The 17,632-nt window shown below is 40.9% G+C and overlaps 1 protein-coding gene across 1 annotated transcript in view; it reads right to left on the bottom strand.

Moving 5' to 3' along the window:
• ptprga (protein tyrosine phosphatase receptor type Ga) overlaps window positions 1-17,632 on the bottom strand; it is a 415,165-nt gene that overhangs the window by 43,554 nt on the left and 353,979 nt on the right. The window contains exon 9 of the mRNA XM_065955381.1: window positions 14,301-14,485. Coding sequence (XP_065811453.1) covers window positions 14,301-14,485 — 185 coding nt within the window. The remainder of the gene's footprint in view (window positions 1-14,300; window positions 14,486-17,632) is intronic.

The raw sequence follows: 17,632 nt of genomic DNA, 5'->3' as shown, positions 1-17,632 counted from the left end.
TTTCTTCTTGTATTGGACACCAAAGAGGAGGCCATTAACAAGTTGGTTGAATCACTCATTTTTGGTTTTTAAGGATAGAGTGAAGAGAATTTCCTTTCACTTTTCATTTGATTTCATGCCTGAAAGCTCATCTCTGAGGTGCACATCTCTTTCCCAAAGGTCAAGGATGATTCTCATGCTCAAAAACAGCCATGCTCATCATCATATTAACACCTAAAAACTCATCTCTGCCCCCCATTTACAGCCTGAGAATCCAGGGTCTTGTTTAATTAGGTGGGTAACAGCCTGTCCTTCTCCAGCCCATCAGCTCACCCTTATAAACTCACCATGGCTCGTTTTAAATATGATCCGGCCTAATAAAGTGTCCTCTCTCTTTGTGTGTGAAACCACTCAGCCCAGCTTTACAAACCAGAACTCTTTGGATCAGTGATTTAATAAAGATATCATGAACATGCAGCCATCCCTGCCATCTATCTCCGATCACACGCGGGGCTAATCTGAGAGACTCATTTGAGAAGCGGCACCAGATCACTTTCAGAAGAGACTTGTTTTAATATGTTAAACTCTTTGGACTTTAATCCTCTGATGCTTTATTATTTTTAAAGAATTTTATTACATCACTAAAGCCTCGTTTTTTTTTTAATCAAGTCGGAGAAATTTATCAGCCGGAGATATCATAAGCAGCTTGATCGCTGGAGATAATCAGAATCACACTTAAGATAAAGTAGGCCCATTGGATTAATCATATACCCTTCACTTTGTTCAAGAGGTAGAAGCAGTTCAGGGGAGGATGCATAACCGCTAACACCGTCACATCGCAAAACAACAAGAGGCAGTGAGTCCAGTGTCACCAGAACATCTGAAAACATTGATTTTGAGAAAAAATAATCTTCTGGAGCTGGTTTCCTTGAATGTTTTTAAAGGTCGTCTTAATGATCTTCAGGCAGAAATATCTGACTGTAGATGTTTTAGCTAACTCGTATTGCCCCTTTTTGATCGCTTTGTTGCTGATGACTGATGACAGATTCTGATGAATGGTTCTTTTTGTGATTCCTGTATTTATGTTCATTGTTGTTAAGTGTTTTATGTCTGAAACCCTGTAATTGTTCTGCTGCCTGTCTTGGCCAGGACGCTCTCGTAAAAGAGATTTTTAATCTCAATGAGACTTTTTCCCAGTTAAAATAAATAATAAATGTTTTTTTTAAACATTAGTATCTCCATGGATTGAACACCAATTTCCAAACTATCTTCCATTAGTCGGTGTTTTCATGGTAATGGTGGCAAGCGCTGCCTATTGGTCTAAATTTCCCAAATGTTTTCAACAGATGTACTAAATGTTTGTATTTGTGCATTAAGGGATCATGTACTGTACAATCGAGTGAACAGGCTGCAACAGGATCTCCATAAATTTAGTGTCAGAGCCATTTGGTGAAATTATTTACACTGACTTTGGTATAACTTTAATATGTGTGTGAAATCGATATAACGATGTTAAAATATATATATATATATTTTTTTTTTATTGGTGATAAGGTTTAAAAAAATGAAACAAGAATTTATAGATATGACAACTAAAGTGAGAACAAATAAACAAAGACAAAAATAAAATAAAAATAAAGAAAACAGACAAAATAAACACAAAATAGCAAAACATAAGCAACAACACAGACAAATACATTTAAATGAGATGAAAGTCAAGCAATGATTTTTAGGTTCAGGTAGTGTGTTAGAAAGGTGTGAATGTGTTCATGACAGCGTAATGCATTAAAGTGCAGAACTTAGTGGGGAGTAGCGAGAAAACAAACAAAAATATAAAGAAATTAATTAATTAAAAATAAATGAAAATTTAGTTAGAGAAAGAAAAAAAAATCTATACATGCATGTAAACATTAATGGAAAGACAATAAAATGATATAAATGTAATAATGTGACTGATGTTGAAATATGAGAACAAGCACACACTCTTATTTTGAAAGTTGAGCTGCGTTAATTATACGTTTTTTCACCTCGCCTCGCTGTGATTGTCCACACATCTCCTGTAATCTCCACCATTTATTCAGAGGTAACCAGATAGCATCAGCCACAGACGCACCACGGGACCGTGCAAGAGAATCTGACGTGCATCTGATGAGCTTTCATGAGGAGGCAGCGAGTGCTGTCCGATGTGGGTGTTGCTGTTCGCACTCTAACGCTGCTGTGGAGAGATCACGCTTCCAGCTGACTCCTGCTCCCACACAGATGGAGGCGAAGATCAAGTAAATCAAAAGGGTTCATGTAAACATCTCGCGGAGGTACAGTAGCATCAGCAGACGCTGGTAAACAAACAGGAATCACATCAGTCTGTCCTCTACAGGCCGACTTTTAACTCTGTTTGTACCCTAATGTGCACTTCCACGTTCTCATTACATAAATAAACATATATCATACATCATCATACATAATGCTGCTTTAAAGTCAAGTCACATTTATTTATACAGCACATTTTAAAACAGCAATAGCTGACCAAAGTGCTGCACATTAAATAAATTATTTACAACAGCCACAAGAACAAAGAAAGCAACAAAAGGAAAACCTGAAAGAAACGGTCTATTCAGGACCGGAGGACTCAAACGCTAACATATTAAAAAAACATTTTGAGACGGGATTTAAAAGAGTCAACAGAGGGTGCAGACCTGATGGAATAGGGAAAGGCTGATCCACAGTTCAGGGGCTTTGACTGTAAAAGCACCTTTAAGCTCGAGCTGTAACTCAATAAAATGATCTGAAAAAGAAGTAGTGATCCAGTTTCCAACCTTTGCCCTGCTTGTGCTAAAGCTCTGACATTATAACTGCTCAAATATAAACTACTTGGCCATGTTCATCTGGTGTAAAAGAGCCAAAATAAAATATTTCAGTGTTACTCACAGAAAATGCCTTAATGACTGAAAAAAAATCCTGATCTTTTATTGACAGAGATAAAAAAAAAGATTTTATGGAGCTGTCATGAAACATCGATTCTTTTGTCAAAACAGTTGCAATTTTTTTGGACAGCCAGGAGGCAACATGTCTGATGATATAAGGGGTATAGAGAAAGTGAAGGGGCGAAGGAGGGGGGGCCAAGCCATTCAGGACTTTAAAAACAAACAGCGCCACCTTAAAATGAACGATTATGAAGCGTATTGGGAGCCAATGAAGAGACGCTAGGACAGGAGTGATATGCCCCCTCTTCAGGTTTAAAAACCAAAGTGGAATGAATGCTATGGTCTTGTCTGGGTACATGCATCAGCAGGGTTTTCACTATAAGCCAAAACATTAATGTTATAAACTCTTTTCTATTCCTGTTGCAGTGTTTGCATCTTCGTTTTCATCGATGCAGTTGTGTTGTTCCCTTTTGCAAAGTGTTTTGGACATGCTCTGGACGTCCAGCAGTCAGTTATAGGGCAAATTGCTGTAGCGTTTTTAACCCTTTCTTACACGCTCTCTCCTCCACAGTCTGGGAATGATTGTTTGAGATAGTCTTCTTGCTTGGACTAACATACATTGGATTAGGAAGAGGTTAGTGCCTCAATAGAGTTAAAATGAATCCAGATACTCCTTTAGCGACTGATACTCATCGTCTCCTCACTGCCTGCTCTCCTCCCCTCTCTCAGTGCTCTGAACATCGTCACCCCCCCCCCCCCCCCCCCGAAGATTTTCTGTCAGCGCATCTGATTGGTCGCACGGCACACACACCCATGACACAGCATTGAGTCAGTGCACGGTGTGCCTGTGGCCGAGCAGTGAGGAGAAAAGACAATTCCTTTATTCTGCAGTGTATTAAATAAGAACATCAAGGAGAAAAGAGGAAATCAGCTCTCAAAGGGAAGCTGGCTCTCACCGATCACGCACTCGCAAACAACATTTCACTTCTACATATTAAGATGGATCAGAGCAGCAGACCAGACTCTGCAGAGTGTAGATAATATATACCTGTAAGTATGTGTACATATGGTGTTGTTAAACATCTTTTTTATGGTTGGAACATTTTGAAGCATCTTTGGGACAAAATCCATGAATGGTTAGTTACAAAGCGTTTACCTTTGTATCACGTGGTAAAATTTGGTGTGTTTATGCAGAACCAAGAGGTTGATCTTTAGTATTTTGATTAAAGAAATGTGGATTTTGAAAGTTTAGCCTACTCTCCATTTTATAGCATTAAAAAAACAATGCTATAAAAAACAACTATTTTTTCAGTCTTTGAAAAAGTTGAAAAAAAAAAGCAGCAACCTGTGGTGTTGAAAAATGAAACTAATGCAGAAGTGTAATTTGTAATTCATTAGCTGAGGAATTAATTTAGGCACGTATAGATAACTCACAAAAATATAATTCTACAATTCCACAATATAAAATAGAAAAATGTAAAGGGAATGTCATTTTTTTGTTGTTGGTTTGGTTGCATCTGCTGTTACTTTACTTCATTTGATCAAATGAAATCTGATACATTCAAATGCGTGTACAGATGTATCTAGTATTTTATAGACATCACACAAATACTTACCGTATAAAAAAACAAAAATAAGACTGAGTTACAACATGTGGAATAATACAACTGTAAAAAAATATCAACATTAAATAACAGAGAAAAAAACAACAAGAAAAGAAACATACAACAGAAGCGGTCTGCTAAATAAAAACTTTTAAATAAAGTATGATGCCACACTGGAAGTGTTCCGACGCAAACAACGGCGGAGTTGATGTCAGGAAGTAAACAAACTGCTACCGAAAATGTCACCAAGCCGAGGGAAGGTGACAAGTCGGGGAGAGTTCAGCTGAAGAGTACGAGACGGAAGGAGACTTTACTCTGGACCAGTGAGTATCTTACCATGTTTAACACAGGCGTATATATCGTTTTTATTTATAAATTAAGCCGAAACAGACAGTTAAATATAAAACTAAACGTTATTGTTGTTAATACACATTTTGTTTTATTATTATTATTATTATTATTTACCTATTAGTTTTCTGAGCTGTTTTGGGGAGGGGGGATATTTGTGTGTGTCTTCAGGTGTGACTTATTATGCCATTGGGGAGGTGAGTGTGTCTTTATGTTTTAAAAAACTACAATGCTTAAAGTTTATATAAGATGAAAGAAACACCAATGTGTAAAAAAACAAACAAAGACAATGGACAAATGAGGTGATATCATATTTAATCATCTTCACCGTCTTTAAATCCTCGTTTATCATGTGAAACACCAACATGTTCATTTATACTTTAACCAGACTCTTTAACAGCATCACCGCCCCATGACTCATATCAATATTCTTTCATTTAACTGATGTAAATATGTTTGATTTTTAACTTCTAATGGCAAACTTATGTTGAGTTCTGGCTGCTCGTCTACATGATAATGATGTTTTGGGCGCCTGATAATGGAAGATTTGCAAAACGGGTCAAAGACTGCAATTTTTTTTTTTTAAATCACCATCTCTGTCGATGTGTAAACTTGTAAAACACTTTTCTTTCAAAATACGGAGACCTTACAAACATGTGCATTGAGGTAGCCATGCGTGAGTAGGCTCTTCGACCATGGGCATTAAGGTTATGGACAATAGTCCTGCATGAGTACGTGGACTACACCAACAATGGCGGCCTTAACTCCTGATTTCCTGAGTGCTGCTCACTCCAAGTTGTAGTGGTGTTATGGATCACAGATCTGTGGGATCGGATCGCGACATCGCTTTCAGTCTTTGTTTACGGAGCTGCGTGCGCCGTGGTTGTTATCAAAACGCTTTCGTCTAAACATGGAACTTTCCTGGAAACAAACATCTCAGTTTTCACGGGACTGTTCTCATGTAAACGTGCACAATCCGTATTGATGATAAAAACAAGTGAACTATTTTAGTTCTTAAAACGATGTTAAGAGGAACCTTTTTAGCTCCTGCTTCAGAGTAGGTACCATAGCGGTGCGAATGTAGACAGAGGAAAAAGTTCCCATAATGCATAGTTCTCATGGAACTACCTAATGGATAGTTCCTCTTAAAAAAAGTCCCCAGAACTGTTTGGTCTGAAAACACCACATCAGAAGTAACTAATCCCATTCATACACCGCTGACAGAGCAGCAGGAGCAACTTTGGGTTAAACGTCTTGCCCAAGGACACATCGGACATGTGGCTACAGCAGCTGGGGATCGAACCCCCGACCTTCTGGTTGAGGGACGACCGACTCAACCAACTGATCCACAGCCGCTCTACAAAGCATGCAAAGTTGATAGTTTGCCTTTTTCCCCCTCGTGAAGCTCTCCCAAACATGATTATTGATTTTCTGCCCGCTCCCTGGATTTCTGCCTCGACCCCTGCCTGCCTCCCTCGTGTTTTTGTCTCTTCATAATAAAGTAAGTTTCAGCTTTGCTCTCAGAGTTTGCATGTGACCTCTTCTCTGTGTCTTCTCTTTCCACCATACTTGACAGCTTTGTTCATCAGTATTTTTTTTTTCCTGTGTTGTAACACAAAAGCGATAAAAAACAAACTCTACCATGTGCACAACTACTTACCTATTCATGCTGATACTGATTTTAAGACCTGGGGCCGTTTTCATAAAGCGTTCTTGTTCAAAGAGTTTCAGAACCAATTCTGAGAATCACAATGTTTTCTAAGAATTTCCCTTAGAGTTAAGTCTAGATTCTGGTAAAGATGAAAGATGTTCACAAAGATTTATAGCCCTTAAGAGAGATCCTAAGGTCACAAACTGTTAGGAGTTGGAGATCGGTGAACTGTCTCCAAAACCCTGAATGACAGTGAGTTCATTAAACGCTACAGATTGGAGTGCATGTTATCATGTTTGTGGTAGATGCTCTCACATCCCCAATGCATCAATGCAATAACACCAGAAATAACTGCAACATATACCACAGCTTGTCGCTCTCCTCACTGGTCCACACGACCAGAGGGAATGAGACTTCTATCTGCTTCGCTCTGTTTTCCCAATGCCCGCCTCTCGCCACTTGCATTGACCAACAGGGCCCAATTTACCTCTTGGAATGGTTTTATTCTCATCCACTAATTGAGTTAAAAGTAAAAAACTGTTTCTCTGTCCGGTTGGGTTTATGGCTCTTCTTGTCTCCATGGCTGTTCCCTGGTTAATGGTAGATTTAAATGTCAACCAACGCTGTATATAAAGGCTATATATAGGCTGGCCCTTAATTAAAAGAATTGATGAAGAGGGAGGCAGAAGCTCAGTGTGTAGGGACTCTGGTAACCTGAAGGTCGCTGGTTTAAGTCCTGGAACGGTACAGAAATAGGTCACTTCTGGAGTACTGCCCAGGTGCCTGAACCCAGACCTGCACAGGAGCGCTCCCCCTGTGAGCAGCCCCACTCTGACATCTCTCCATTAATGCATTTCCTTAAGTCCTGTGTGTGCATGTGTGTGTATTTTGGGCCCATGTGTGTGAGAAGCATGTCATTTTGCACACTATATTCTAATTTTTAGGATGTTTTGCAGTGATTTGCAGTGTGCAGTGTTATTTACTATTCCTCCACTTGTTTGCACATCACATAGATCCATTTTCAGTCTATGTTAGAGATTCCTCTCCCCCAGCCTCTTTGTCTCCACAGCATTCACCCAGCGGTCTATAGGAGCCCAAATGACGAGCTTTGAGTTCTTGGAAATTTTTTAGAATCCTAGTTTACATAATTTGTCTATAAAGACCAGATTAAAATCCCATTAAATCCAGATGGCTAGTGTATTGAAACGTTACCGTGATGAGCTTTTTATCACATTACAGTAATATATTCACTCATATGTTTCACCATTCTTTCTATTTATGCCCCCCCCCCATCAGTTCTGCCCTGCTGGATCCAGTTATGGACCCTGTTTCCGTCACTGGCTTCCCCCTTTTTTCTTTACAAGCAGCATGGGCCATAAAACAGTCGGGTCCCAGGCGTTATATAACACGAGGGATTCTCCATCGATTGTGACAAGGGGAGAGGCGTGTGAGTGGGATTTGGGGGTCCCAAAGCCATGTAAGTCCCTGTTGTGACCTAGATACAGGCGTCAGCGAGAGGATATGAAGGAATAAGAGCAGAGGGCTGACAGAGAGAGAGGCGGGGCGGGGGGTACGGGGGGGGGGGGGGGGGGGGGAGAAGTAGATTTTCAGAGGGGTGGGTAGTCGCTGGAGTTAATGACAGGGGAATAAAACACTTCCCACCTCTCTCGTCACATTCCCACTCCTGTAATGTGATGCTGCTTCCACAGCCAGGGGGCACTCTGACCCCTTCTTTTTTTCTTTTTTTTTTGCAGAGATTCCTGCCTTCCCACAGAGCCCCTGGCCCAAGGTCATGCTTTTTTGCACAGGCTGGCAGCCCTGCACCCCCCCCCTCCAGCTTCGCATTAGTATTCCGCTAGCCCACCAGCAGACCACAATGTGAGGGAATGAAACCTCCTGTCTGCTTCCACAGCCTCCCCTCATCGCTCATTTTGGCTCCTGATGAGACCATTTGTAATGGAATTGATGGAAGACAATGCTTTGGTGTGTATGTGAGAGCGCATGTGTGTCGGAGTGTGTGTTTAGGTTTCCAATGCTTTTGTGCCCAGACGGATTATTAATAACTACTTTATTAAAACCTCAGCCGACCCATTTTTTCTCATAATGAGACGAATTTGGCCCAAGCTGTGTGTGGATGTGCCAATAATAAACCTCGTCTTTTTAATGATGCAATCAGCGCCTTTTCTTTTTTGTGTCAAAACAGTTTTGTTCCAAAACAAGTTATTGGATTTTTCAATGCCTGAGTCATATTTCTGATGATGTAAAACCCTCAGTATTTCTGAAATAACACACACAAACACACATTCAACACACACTTCCTTCAAGCACATTTGACTCTGTCTTCATCTTATATATTGTTGTTGAGATTTACAATAAGAAAGTAAATAAAATGGGCTCTGATGAAAGATTTTAACGTGAATATATCATGAGATTGACGACCTGAGTCTCCTGGTTTTGATCAGGTTTTAGTTAAGTGTCCTGTTTTTGTGTTTGTGCATGTCATGCCAGCAGTCGCTCAGTCTGTGGGGACTTGGGGTGGGGTACCGGAGGGTCGCTGATTCAAGTCACGGTGTGGACCGAAATATGAGTTGGTCTGGTTGCTGGAGACGTTAACACTTCCTGAGTACTGCCGAGGTGCCCTTGAGCAAGGCGCTGAACTCCCAGCAGCTCTCACACTCTCCCTGTGTTTCAGTCCCACTCTGACATCGCTCCACTAGTGATGTCCACAGCTTCTGTTTGTGCATGTGTGTGTGAGTGTGAGTGTAAACCACATTTCCCCCTCAGGGATTAATAAAGTATGGAAAATAATAAAATTAAACACCCATTTATTTTGTACTTAAATGTCTTATTTTCGCTGAATTTTTCTGTATTTATTCTGTATTTTATTTTTTTAACATATTTGCACATTTGATCTTCTCTGTGATTGTAAACGGTTTGTTTTAGTGATTTTTACATTTTTTTACATTTATTTTCCACTTTGTCTTGATGCTTTTGATGTCCTGTGTGAAGCACTTTGAATTGCCTTGTTGCTGAAATGTGCTCTATAAATAAACTTGATTGCCTTGGTTGACGTCTGCAGGTCTCTGACAATGTGACACATTTGTTGACAAGCAGGGGGCAGTGTTGTGCAACGCCAAAAGACTGACATGGTAAATTACAGGATTTTGTGCAAATATGAATCTGCTAGCATCTTGTAGAGAGACAACATTTTGCAATAAGATGTATTTATGTTTTTATCTGTATGCAAGCCTCAGACATAACGAGGGTTAGACGACGCTCTGCAGCCGGTAAAGCTGCTAAACACGAGACAACGATACAGCCAAACGTTACATCTCAATCTGTTCTGAATAATATATCTCTCTTTTTCTCAGCTTCATCCGTCCCTCGTCCTCTTCCATCACTTAGCTTTAGCTTAGATCTTAACTCAGCCATTGTATCAAACATTACCGTGATGGTAAAACCGTCAGCGTGCTAGAGAACCGCGACCCGCTCTCAAACTTACATAGCGCTATAAGCAGGCGACCCGAGCTGATCTCCATGTTGAAAGTTGTTTTGCTCTTAGATCGACCTTGAAACGACTCAGAGGATGGAAAAGTTACAAATTGTCGCTATATGGTTAAATAACATTCCTCTGGCCCATTTTACTGAATAAAAATGGACGGTGTCTTTCCAGCCTGCTGTGTATCAACAGGGAGCGTGCTTTTTAAGGACCAAAGAAAGTAAAGGAGAAAAAAGAGAACTTGAAGTTGCTCAGGGGAATGATCTATTCATCGGCCGATTATCGGCTGATTCTGAGCCCATCTAAAACGCCGGACTTTGATGTCAACCATTTTGTAGTTTGGTCTCAAAGCTGCTGAATATCAGCATGAAACACATTGATGCTGAGGGATTAGGAGGTGTAATTAAGCACAATAATTTGTACTTTGAAGCCTTTACAAATTAATTATCGTAAACATCAACATGAACACACAATCATACACGAGGAGCTGTGTTTTTTTGTCTTGATCTCAGCTGGAGGCAGAAGCAGACCTTTAATCAAGGCAGGATTGGAGGGAGAATTCCTCCTGTGTCGTAAACACACGCTCTCCTTTCCATTTCTTTAGGATTCCTCCTCGTTGCTTCTTCGGATCAAACATTTACCAGGACAGATGTTGATCAGAACATTCTCTTCTATTTGTTTCTCATTAAAATGCTGCCTGCTGTTCTGGAGAGTGAATCAATCACGGTACGTTTTTAATGTAATTCATTAAATAAATAGAACGTTGAATTTAAAAGGATTTATCCACGGAGGTCCATACTGCCAATCATCAGTCAGTTTCTACAGAGAACGCACTACAACAAATGGAAGACACGATCAACACTCCTTGTCCTGTGCAAAATGTGTCATAATCATCAGCTCAGTTAGCAGCCGTAAGGGTCTTCCACATAGGACGCAGTAGGTAAAGTAGCAGTAGTAAAAAATATTCAACTTGGGCGCAGCGCTCGATGATGTTGCCTCGGCGCGTCCAATAGGAGGGAAGATCAGATCACAACAAACGATGTCTCACTTTCCTGAACTCTAGTTTACGGACCTACCGGGACATCGGAGAGAAAATGTCGAACAGTTTGGGTGTGCAAGTTGTGTTTTAAAGGCTTTATATGCGATTTTTTTGATCCAGCAGATGTCGCCCTTGAGCACCAGCATGAAACCAAAACAACTTGCGCTGCATTGTTGTGTTAGCATGCTAATGCTAGCGATCTTTATTCTGCTGGTATCTTCACACTGCATGTAAATTTACCTGAAATGAGCGTGATCTAGAAACACAGTTAAGCAGTGAGTACAGTATGTTATTCTTCTTTTCTCTAGTCCCTCAATTAAACAACTTTTATACACGAGGGGAGGAGTCAGCCGGCCGTCCGGGCGATGTAAACAAAGTGAAGATAGGACTCTGAAAACTCTGAAAACATCAGACAGTGGGACTCGGGTGTTACACCCATTGTAGACAGTCATGACTCAGAGTTATTTTCAGAGGATATATTTGATTTCTACATTTAAGTGTGAAAAATCACAGATAAAGACTTTCAGCAGCAGAAATGTGTGTCACGCTTGTGAAGCGGTCGTTATAGAGCTATAGCTCCTGGACGAGCCTAAACTCCCTCAAGTCCTGTCGTGCCCTGAGGATTTCATGAACACACACCCTCTTCTATTTTCCCGACTATTCACTTACCTATGGCTGTTGCTTTATGCTAGTGTGCGCTCCCCTTCTGCTCTGCGCACTACTCCACAACAAGCGCACAACGCATCCTATCTGAAATGCCTTTCACCGCACATTTGACTCCCAACCTGTGAAATGTAGCAGCCGGCTTTTATCTGAGAGGATGTAAAGGATGATTTACCCCTTTGTATGTGCAACGCTCCACAGATGAGTCATATGCATAGGCAGAGTTTGAACTCAAAGGTTTGGGATTCATAAAGAAATAGAGGAAAATAAATGCGTACAACACAGACAGAGTGATGCAATAAAGCGAGGATTCAGTCTACCACAGGAAACAAACTCACAAAAAACCCCGATAATAAGGCAGATACAAATCCTCAGTTGCAGGCGTTTCTCCAGAGATGAGGTTTTGCAGGCTTGGTTCAGAGACACCGCTAACCCTGTGCAAAATGATAGACTGTAACTGCACTGCAGAGCGAAGAGCGTCCCTGTGTTCCGCTGCTGTTTGCGCGTATTTCAATGAGCCGTAATGCCGTCATTTTGGAGGCTTAATTGGCCTCTTTCTGAGCAATTAAAGCTCATTGCAAAACATGTCTACTTCACAAACACCGACAGGCGGTTAGGGTGAAGATACTTCAGTCTGTGGAGGTTTGGTGGTAACTGTGCTGCTGTATCTATCAGGGGTTTCATGTGCAAACTTACAAGTGATCATAAAAACAACTCTGCCTCGCATGACCTTAAGATAAATGATCTGGAGTTTGTGCACCACATGAACAGAGGCTACAGTCCTCGAAGCGGGCAGCACAAATCTGACCAATTTTTTTTCCAGGCACTCGCAAACCATTGCTTTAGACCAGTGGTTCTCAACTGGTGGGTCCGGACCTAAAAGTGGATCATGGAGCTGTTTTCAGTGTGTGCCTGGAAAAAAGTGGGTCGAAAAACAGTCTGTCAAGACTTTTAAACGTGTTAGTTTTGTTCAGTTTCTTGCTTCCGTCTGATGTTTTGCACCGCCTGAGGTACAAAACATCAGACAGAAGCTGCAAACTACAAAAACTGCAATTTTTTTCTTAAAATCAATGTGATTGGATGACAAAATATTGGATTTTGGGTCGCTGCCTCTTCAGGGAGGAGTTGGTGGTGGGTCCTGAGGCTAGACAAGTTGAGAAGCATTGCTTTAGACTATGGTCATGTAGAACTCAGAAGTGCTTAATGATTCATAATAAGCAACTAGTTAAAGGTGAACACTGTGACCTCTAAATGAATCTGAAAAGCTGTAAGACTATGCCTTGTGGCCGAGTTAAGAACTGCAGCATGAAACATACCAGCCTTTAAATATAAAGGTTTTAATATTCTTTATTCAAAGTGCTGCTGCTTGCTGTCACCGTCAGAGAGGTCTGTGGACTGAAGACGTTGGATACTGTCTAAAAAGGGAACCTATCTTTACAAGCAGACGTCCTCACAGAGCCTTAAACACAGTCGTGTGATGAGACACACAGAGCTGCGGACATGAAACCAGCGCTGAAATAACTGAAAGCCTTCATTGTTCTCCGGTGTCTCAGTGGAATATACGGCAGAACAAACATGGCTATCGACAGCCGAGTCAGAGAAGTCTGAACAGAAATGTTTCCTCTTCCAGGCCGAGGAAGCACATCAGAGAAAGACTCAGTGTGTGTGTGTGTGTGTGTGTGTGTGTGTGTGTGTGTGTGTGTGTGTGTGTAAAAGGCTCATTCAAAGATGGATTTAAAGCACAGGCCTCATTATGAATGCACACACATCAACGTTAAGCCAATCCTGTCCATCCTGGTGAATACCACTCGACGACCACGTCCAGGTGTAAAGGCACGATGTGCTTTTAAATGTAAAGGCTTCTCTAACGCTTGACGTACTTACTCTGCTGATGTGTCGTCAAACGTCTCCACATTTATAAATTGATACTTCTTTCAGAATTTTCAAAGCACACACGTATAGGGTTGTGTCGTTGTATACCACAGATAAGGCTTTATGAACGGGGCGGGTCATTGGATTTCTTTGTGGATGCAGACAGATTTAGGACACAGTGTGTGGCTCATTGGCATCTTTGCTTGGCTTGAAGGAGACCCTTCAAGCCTTTATGTTCAAAAGCTTTTAATATACACTGATGTATATTTTATATGTATGCATATGTGTCTGCAAATATGTTTTTACCCTCTTATTTGATTTGCGAAATATAATTAAATTAAATTACTGCCAATGATTTTTTCCATCTAGGAAGTGTGAGGCTCTTTTACTGCACAGACGCCAGGAGGAGGAGTTCAGGGTGTGTGATTGGATGTACAAAGAGCAAGACTTGGATGTTCTTCCTTTAAAGTATTGTAAGGAAAAGGTCACTAAGTTCAAATGAAGTCTGCACTTTGACTGCTGAGTTATGAAACAAAAAGGAAATCTTACAAATTCTAAAAAAATGAAACGCTCTAATGCGTCCTCAAATCTCCATCCAACCCTCTTCTTTGGGTCTTCTTATCATGTGATATTATGTTGTGTGTTTTGTTGAGCAGTTGTTGCCGTCACCCAGTATGAGGCTAACCCCCCTTCACTACAGGCTCCCCGTCCCTCCCAGACTCACCAGTCTGTGCGTGGCGGGGGTGAGGTACGTCTCCTCGTAGCTGTCGTCGTGGGCCGTCCAGCTGTAGGACACCAGGAAGAAGAGGATGGGCGGGTGGTAGGTGACCTCCGGGCGATCCCAGCGCACCACCAGAGCGCTGCTGTTCACATGCTGCACCTTCATGTTGATGGGAGCGCTGCTGCAAACTGGGAAAGTGACAAAAGAGGAAAACATTAGGGAAAAGGAAGGATGAAGGGTACAAAGAAGGGAAGAAACAGAGATAGAAAACAGGAAGGAAACATTTAAAGTAAAAATAGGCAAGGGGGGAGGAAGAGGAGCAAAGATTATGGGATGTAAATCACAGAAAAGAAGGAATGAGAGAAACAGGAAGGAGTATGGAGGGGCAAGAAAAGAAAATTAAGATGAGATGTAAAGAAGGAATACGGAAATATAAGGAAAGGAGGTCGTCAGGTGCAAATACAAAAGCATGAAATCAAAGAAAGTAGTAAGTTAAAAATGTTGAATTAAAGAATGTAAGGAATCAGAGGAAGACGATGAAGAGGGACAGTTAGATGAACCAATCAGGAGAGAAGGAGCGTAAAAAGGGAGAGGAAAGGACGAGGAAATGATGTGGGATTGAATTTGGAAGAGGATGGACGAAATGGAGAGAAGGAAGAACGAGAGGAAAAGCAGGAAAGAGGAAATCAAAAAGAAAGATGGAGGAGGAAAATTATAGCAGCGAGGAAAAGAAGACAGGAAGGAAAGAAGTAAAGGTGGAACGAGGAGGGAGAAAAGAATCACAGTGTGAGGATTGACAGGATATTCAGTTTAAGACGGGATGCAAATAAAGGGAGGAGAGGATGAAAGGATGGATGGGAAGGATGGGAAGGGAGAACAGAGCAAGGAATGAGAATTAAAAGGGAGGGAGAGACGACAAAGAGAGATTATTTAATGACAGGATACATGGTTCAGCTTATCTTTCAAACACACAGACACGGAGACGGAGTGCTCTGAGAGCGTGAGCTGTATTCATGATGCGTTATTAATATGGCTGTGAGACGCAGAGTGATCCACACACACACACACACACACACACACACACACACACACACTCATGAATCATCTACGCACACGCACACAGGTTTTGTCTAAAGGGTCCAATAACACCAGTTCATAAAAAGTCGCCTTCAGGCTAAATGCAACCAACCTACTCTGCCTCCAAATATCTGCCAGTGGGAGATATGAAGGCAAACATTGTATTTATTATTTTTTAAAATTCAACAATACACAATCCAGAACACAAAACCCCTCTCCAGTCTGACAGGACCAGTCCTGCACTGCCTGTTTCTGACCACTAGGTGTCTCTGTTTGACCTGTGAGATGCTCCGTTCTGTTTGGACATACTTTTTTAATTTCACATCTTGTTGTAAATATTTCATAAATATTACTGTAAATTCTCAAATATTGTCTGGAGACTTTATCCGAAAGAGGTTTAAATAACACACAGGCCTTTTCTCGTTTCCCCTGTTCACGTCAAATATGGCTTCCTTCTTCATCTGCTCCACTTTTAAGTCACTGTTTTTTTTTCACAGTGCAATCTGTCTACATTGAGTGTCATACATTTAGACCGACTATGACCATCAGTATGACAACAGTTTCATGAATCCCCTCTGCTGCTCCAATTTTCCAACATAAATACTGTTTATTCATACACTTTGAATAATTTATCGTTTCATTTTGGACTTGATCCAGGAAATTCATCCTTGCTCCTATGATGGCAAACAGTCTTCAGCAGGCCTTCAAAGTAAAACATGCAAATTAGTTAAAAAAAAGGCTGAACAAAGCAGACTGGTGGGTTGTTAATGTTATGTATTCATTAAATACCTTACAGTCAATTATTATTCATTATTTTCCCCAGTCATCAATTTCGGATGCTTTGTCACTGCCTTCCTTCATGCTATATATATAAATGAATCATGTTCCTTGAGACTAGTTACACTTTGCATTACACACAAATTTCATTCAGAGTCAACTGGTCCAGAGTTAAGAAAACACTCAAAATAGAGCACAACAAATTATCCAGTATATCAGCATTTGCGTGTAAACAACGTCAAAATGGTTCACCTAACGTTAGCAGTACTAAAAACCTGCTGGTTCTGCATTGCACTGGTGGAGTGGTTGTACACCAGTTTAATGTGACACAGCCTACATGGAGCTTTATCTCCCTTTTGAAGATCAAAATACTCCCAAACCACAATGCTCCTATACGAGATGCCATCAGTCAACAGCGCTACAACACGGTAGTAGAGCATCATGGCAGTATGTGAAGCTACACTCAAATCTTACCAAGTGTATTTATAACATTTTGAGTAAAATAACATCTCACTACATGAAATTTAAGGCATCTGATAAGTCCATAAAACATCTTATTACTACATATAAAAAGCTAAAAATGAACAGCCTTAATTACTTGTAATGAGTGAAGATTGCTGCCAGTGTAGTGCTTCATTTTATATCTGAGAATTATTGCAATACTCGCATTTACTCCAGAAATAAAAGTTGTTCAATGTTGAGAATTAAAGGTCAAGTAGAGGTTGTGCAAGACTTCACTAAAAACTACACGGTGAACTGTAAGTGTGCACCCTGCAACCAATCAGAAAACATGTGCACCCCGCAGCCAATCAGAAAACATGTGTACCCTGCAGCCAATCAATCAGAAAAAATGTGCATTCTGCAGCCAATCAGAAAACATGTGCACCCCGCAGCCAATCTGAAAACATGTGCACCCCGCAGCCAATCAATCAGAAAAAATTTGCATCCCGTAGCAATCAGAAAAAAGTTGACTCTGCAGCCAATCAGAAAACATGTGCACCTTGCAGCCAATCAGAAAAAATGTGCATCCCGTAGCCAATCAGAAAAAAGTTGACTCTGCAGCAATCAGAAAACATGTGCACCTCGCAGCCAATCAGAAAACACGTGCACCCTGCAGCCAATCAGAAAACATGTGCACCTCGCAGCCAATCAGAAAACAAGTGCACTCTACAGCCAATCAGAAAACACGTGCACCATGCAGCCAATCAGAAAACATGTGCACCTCGCAGCCAATCAGAAAACAAGTGCACTCTACAGCCAATCAGAAAACACGTGCACCATGCAGCCAATCAGAAAACACAATAAACCTGAATATGGCAATAATAACCAAACATATACATCTTCTTTGGTTTTAGACTCACCATGAATTTGTCTTATACTCAAATATTCCCCAAATGTATCGATGAAACCTAGTTGGCCTCACAACCAGTTGAAAAGCTTGGGTTGAGATGAACGATGAAGTGACATGTTTGAAGATCAAA

This window comes from Labrus bergylta, chromosome 5, assembly GCF_963930695.1.
Source record: "Labrus bergylta chromosome 5, fLabBer1.1, whole genome shotgun sequence".
Taxonomy (NCBI): Eukaryota; Metazoa; Chordata; class Actinopteri; order Labriformes; family Labridae; genus Labrus; species Labrus bergylta.
This window is presented reverse-complemented; position numbering and strand designations above follow the sequence as displayed.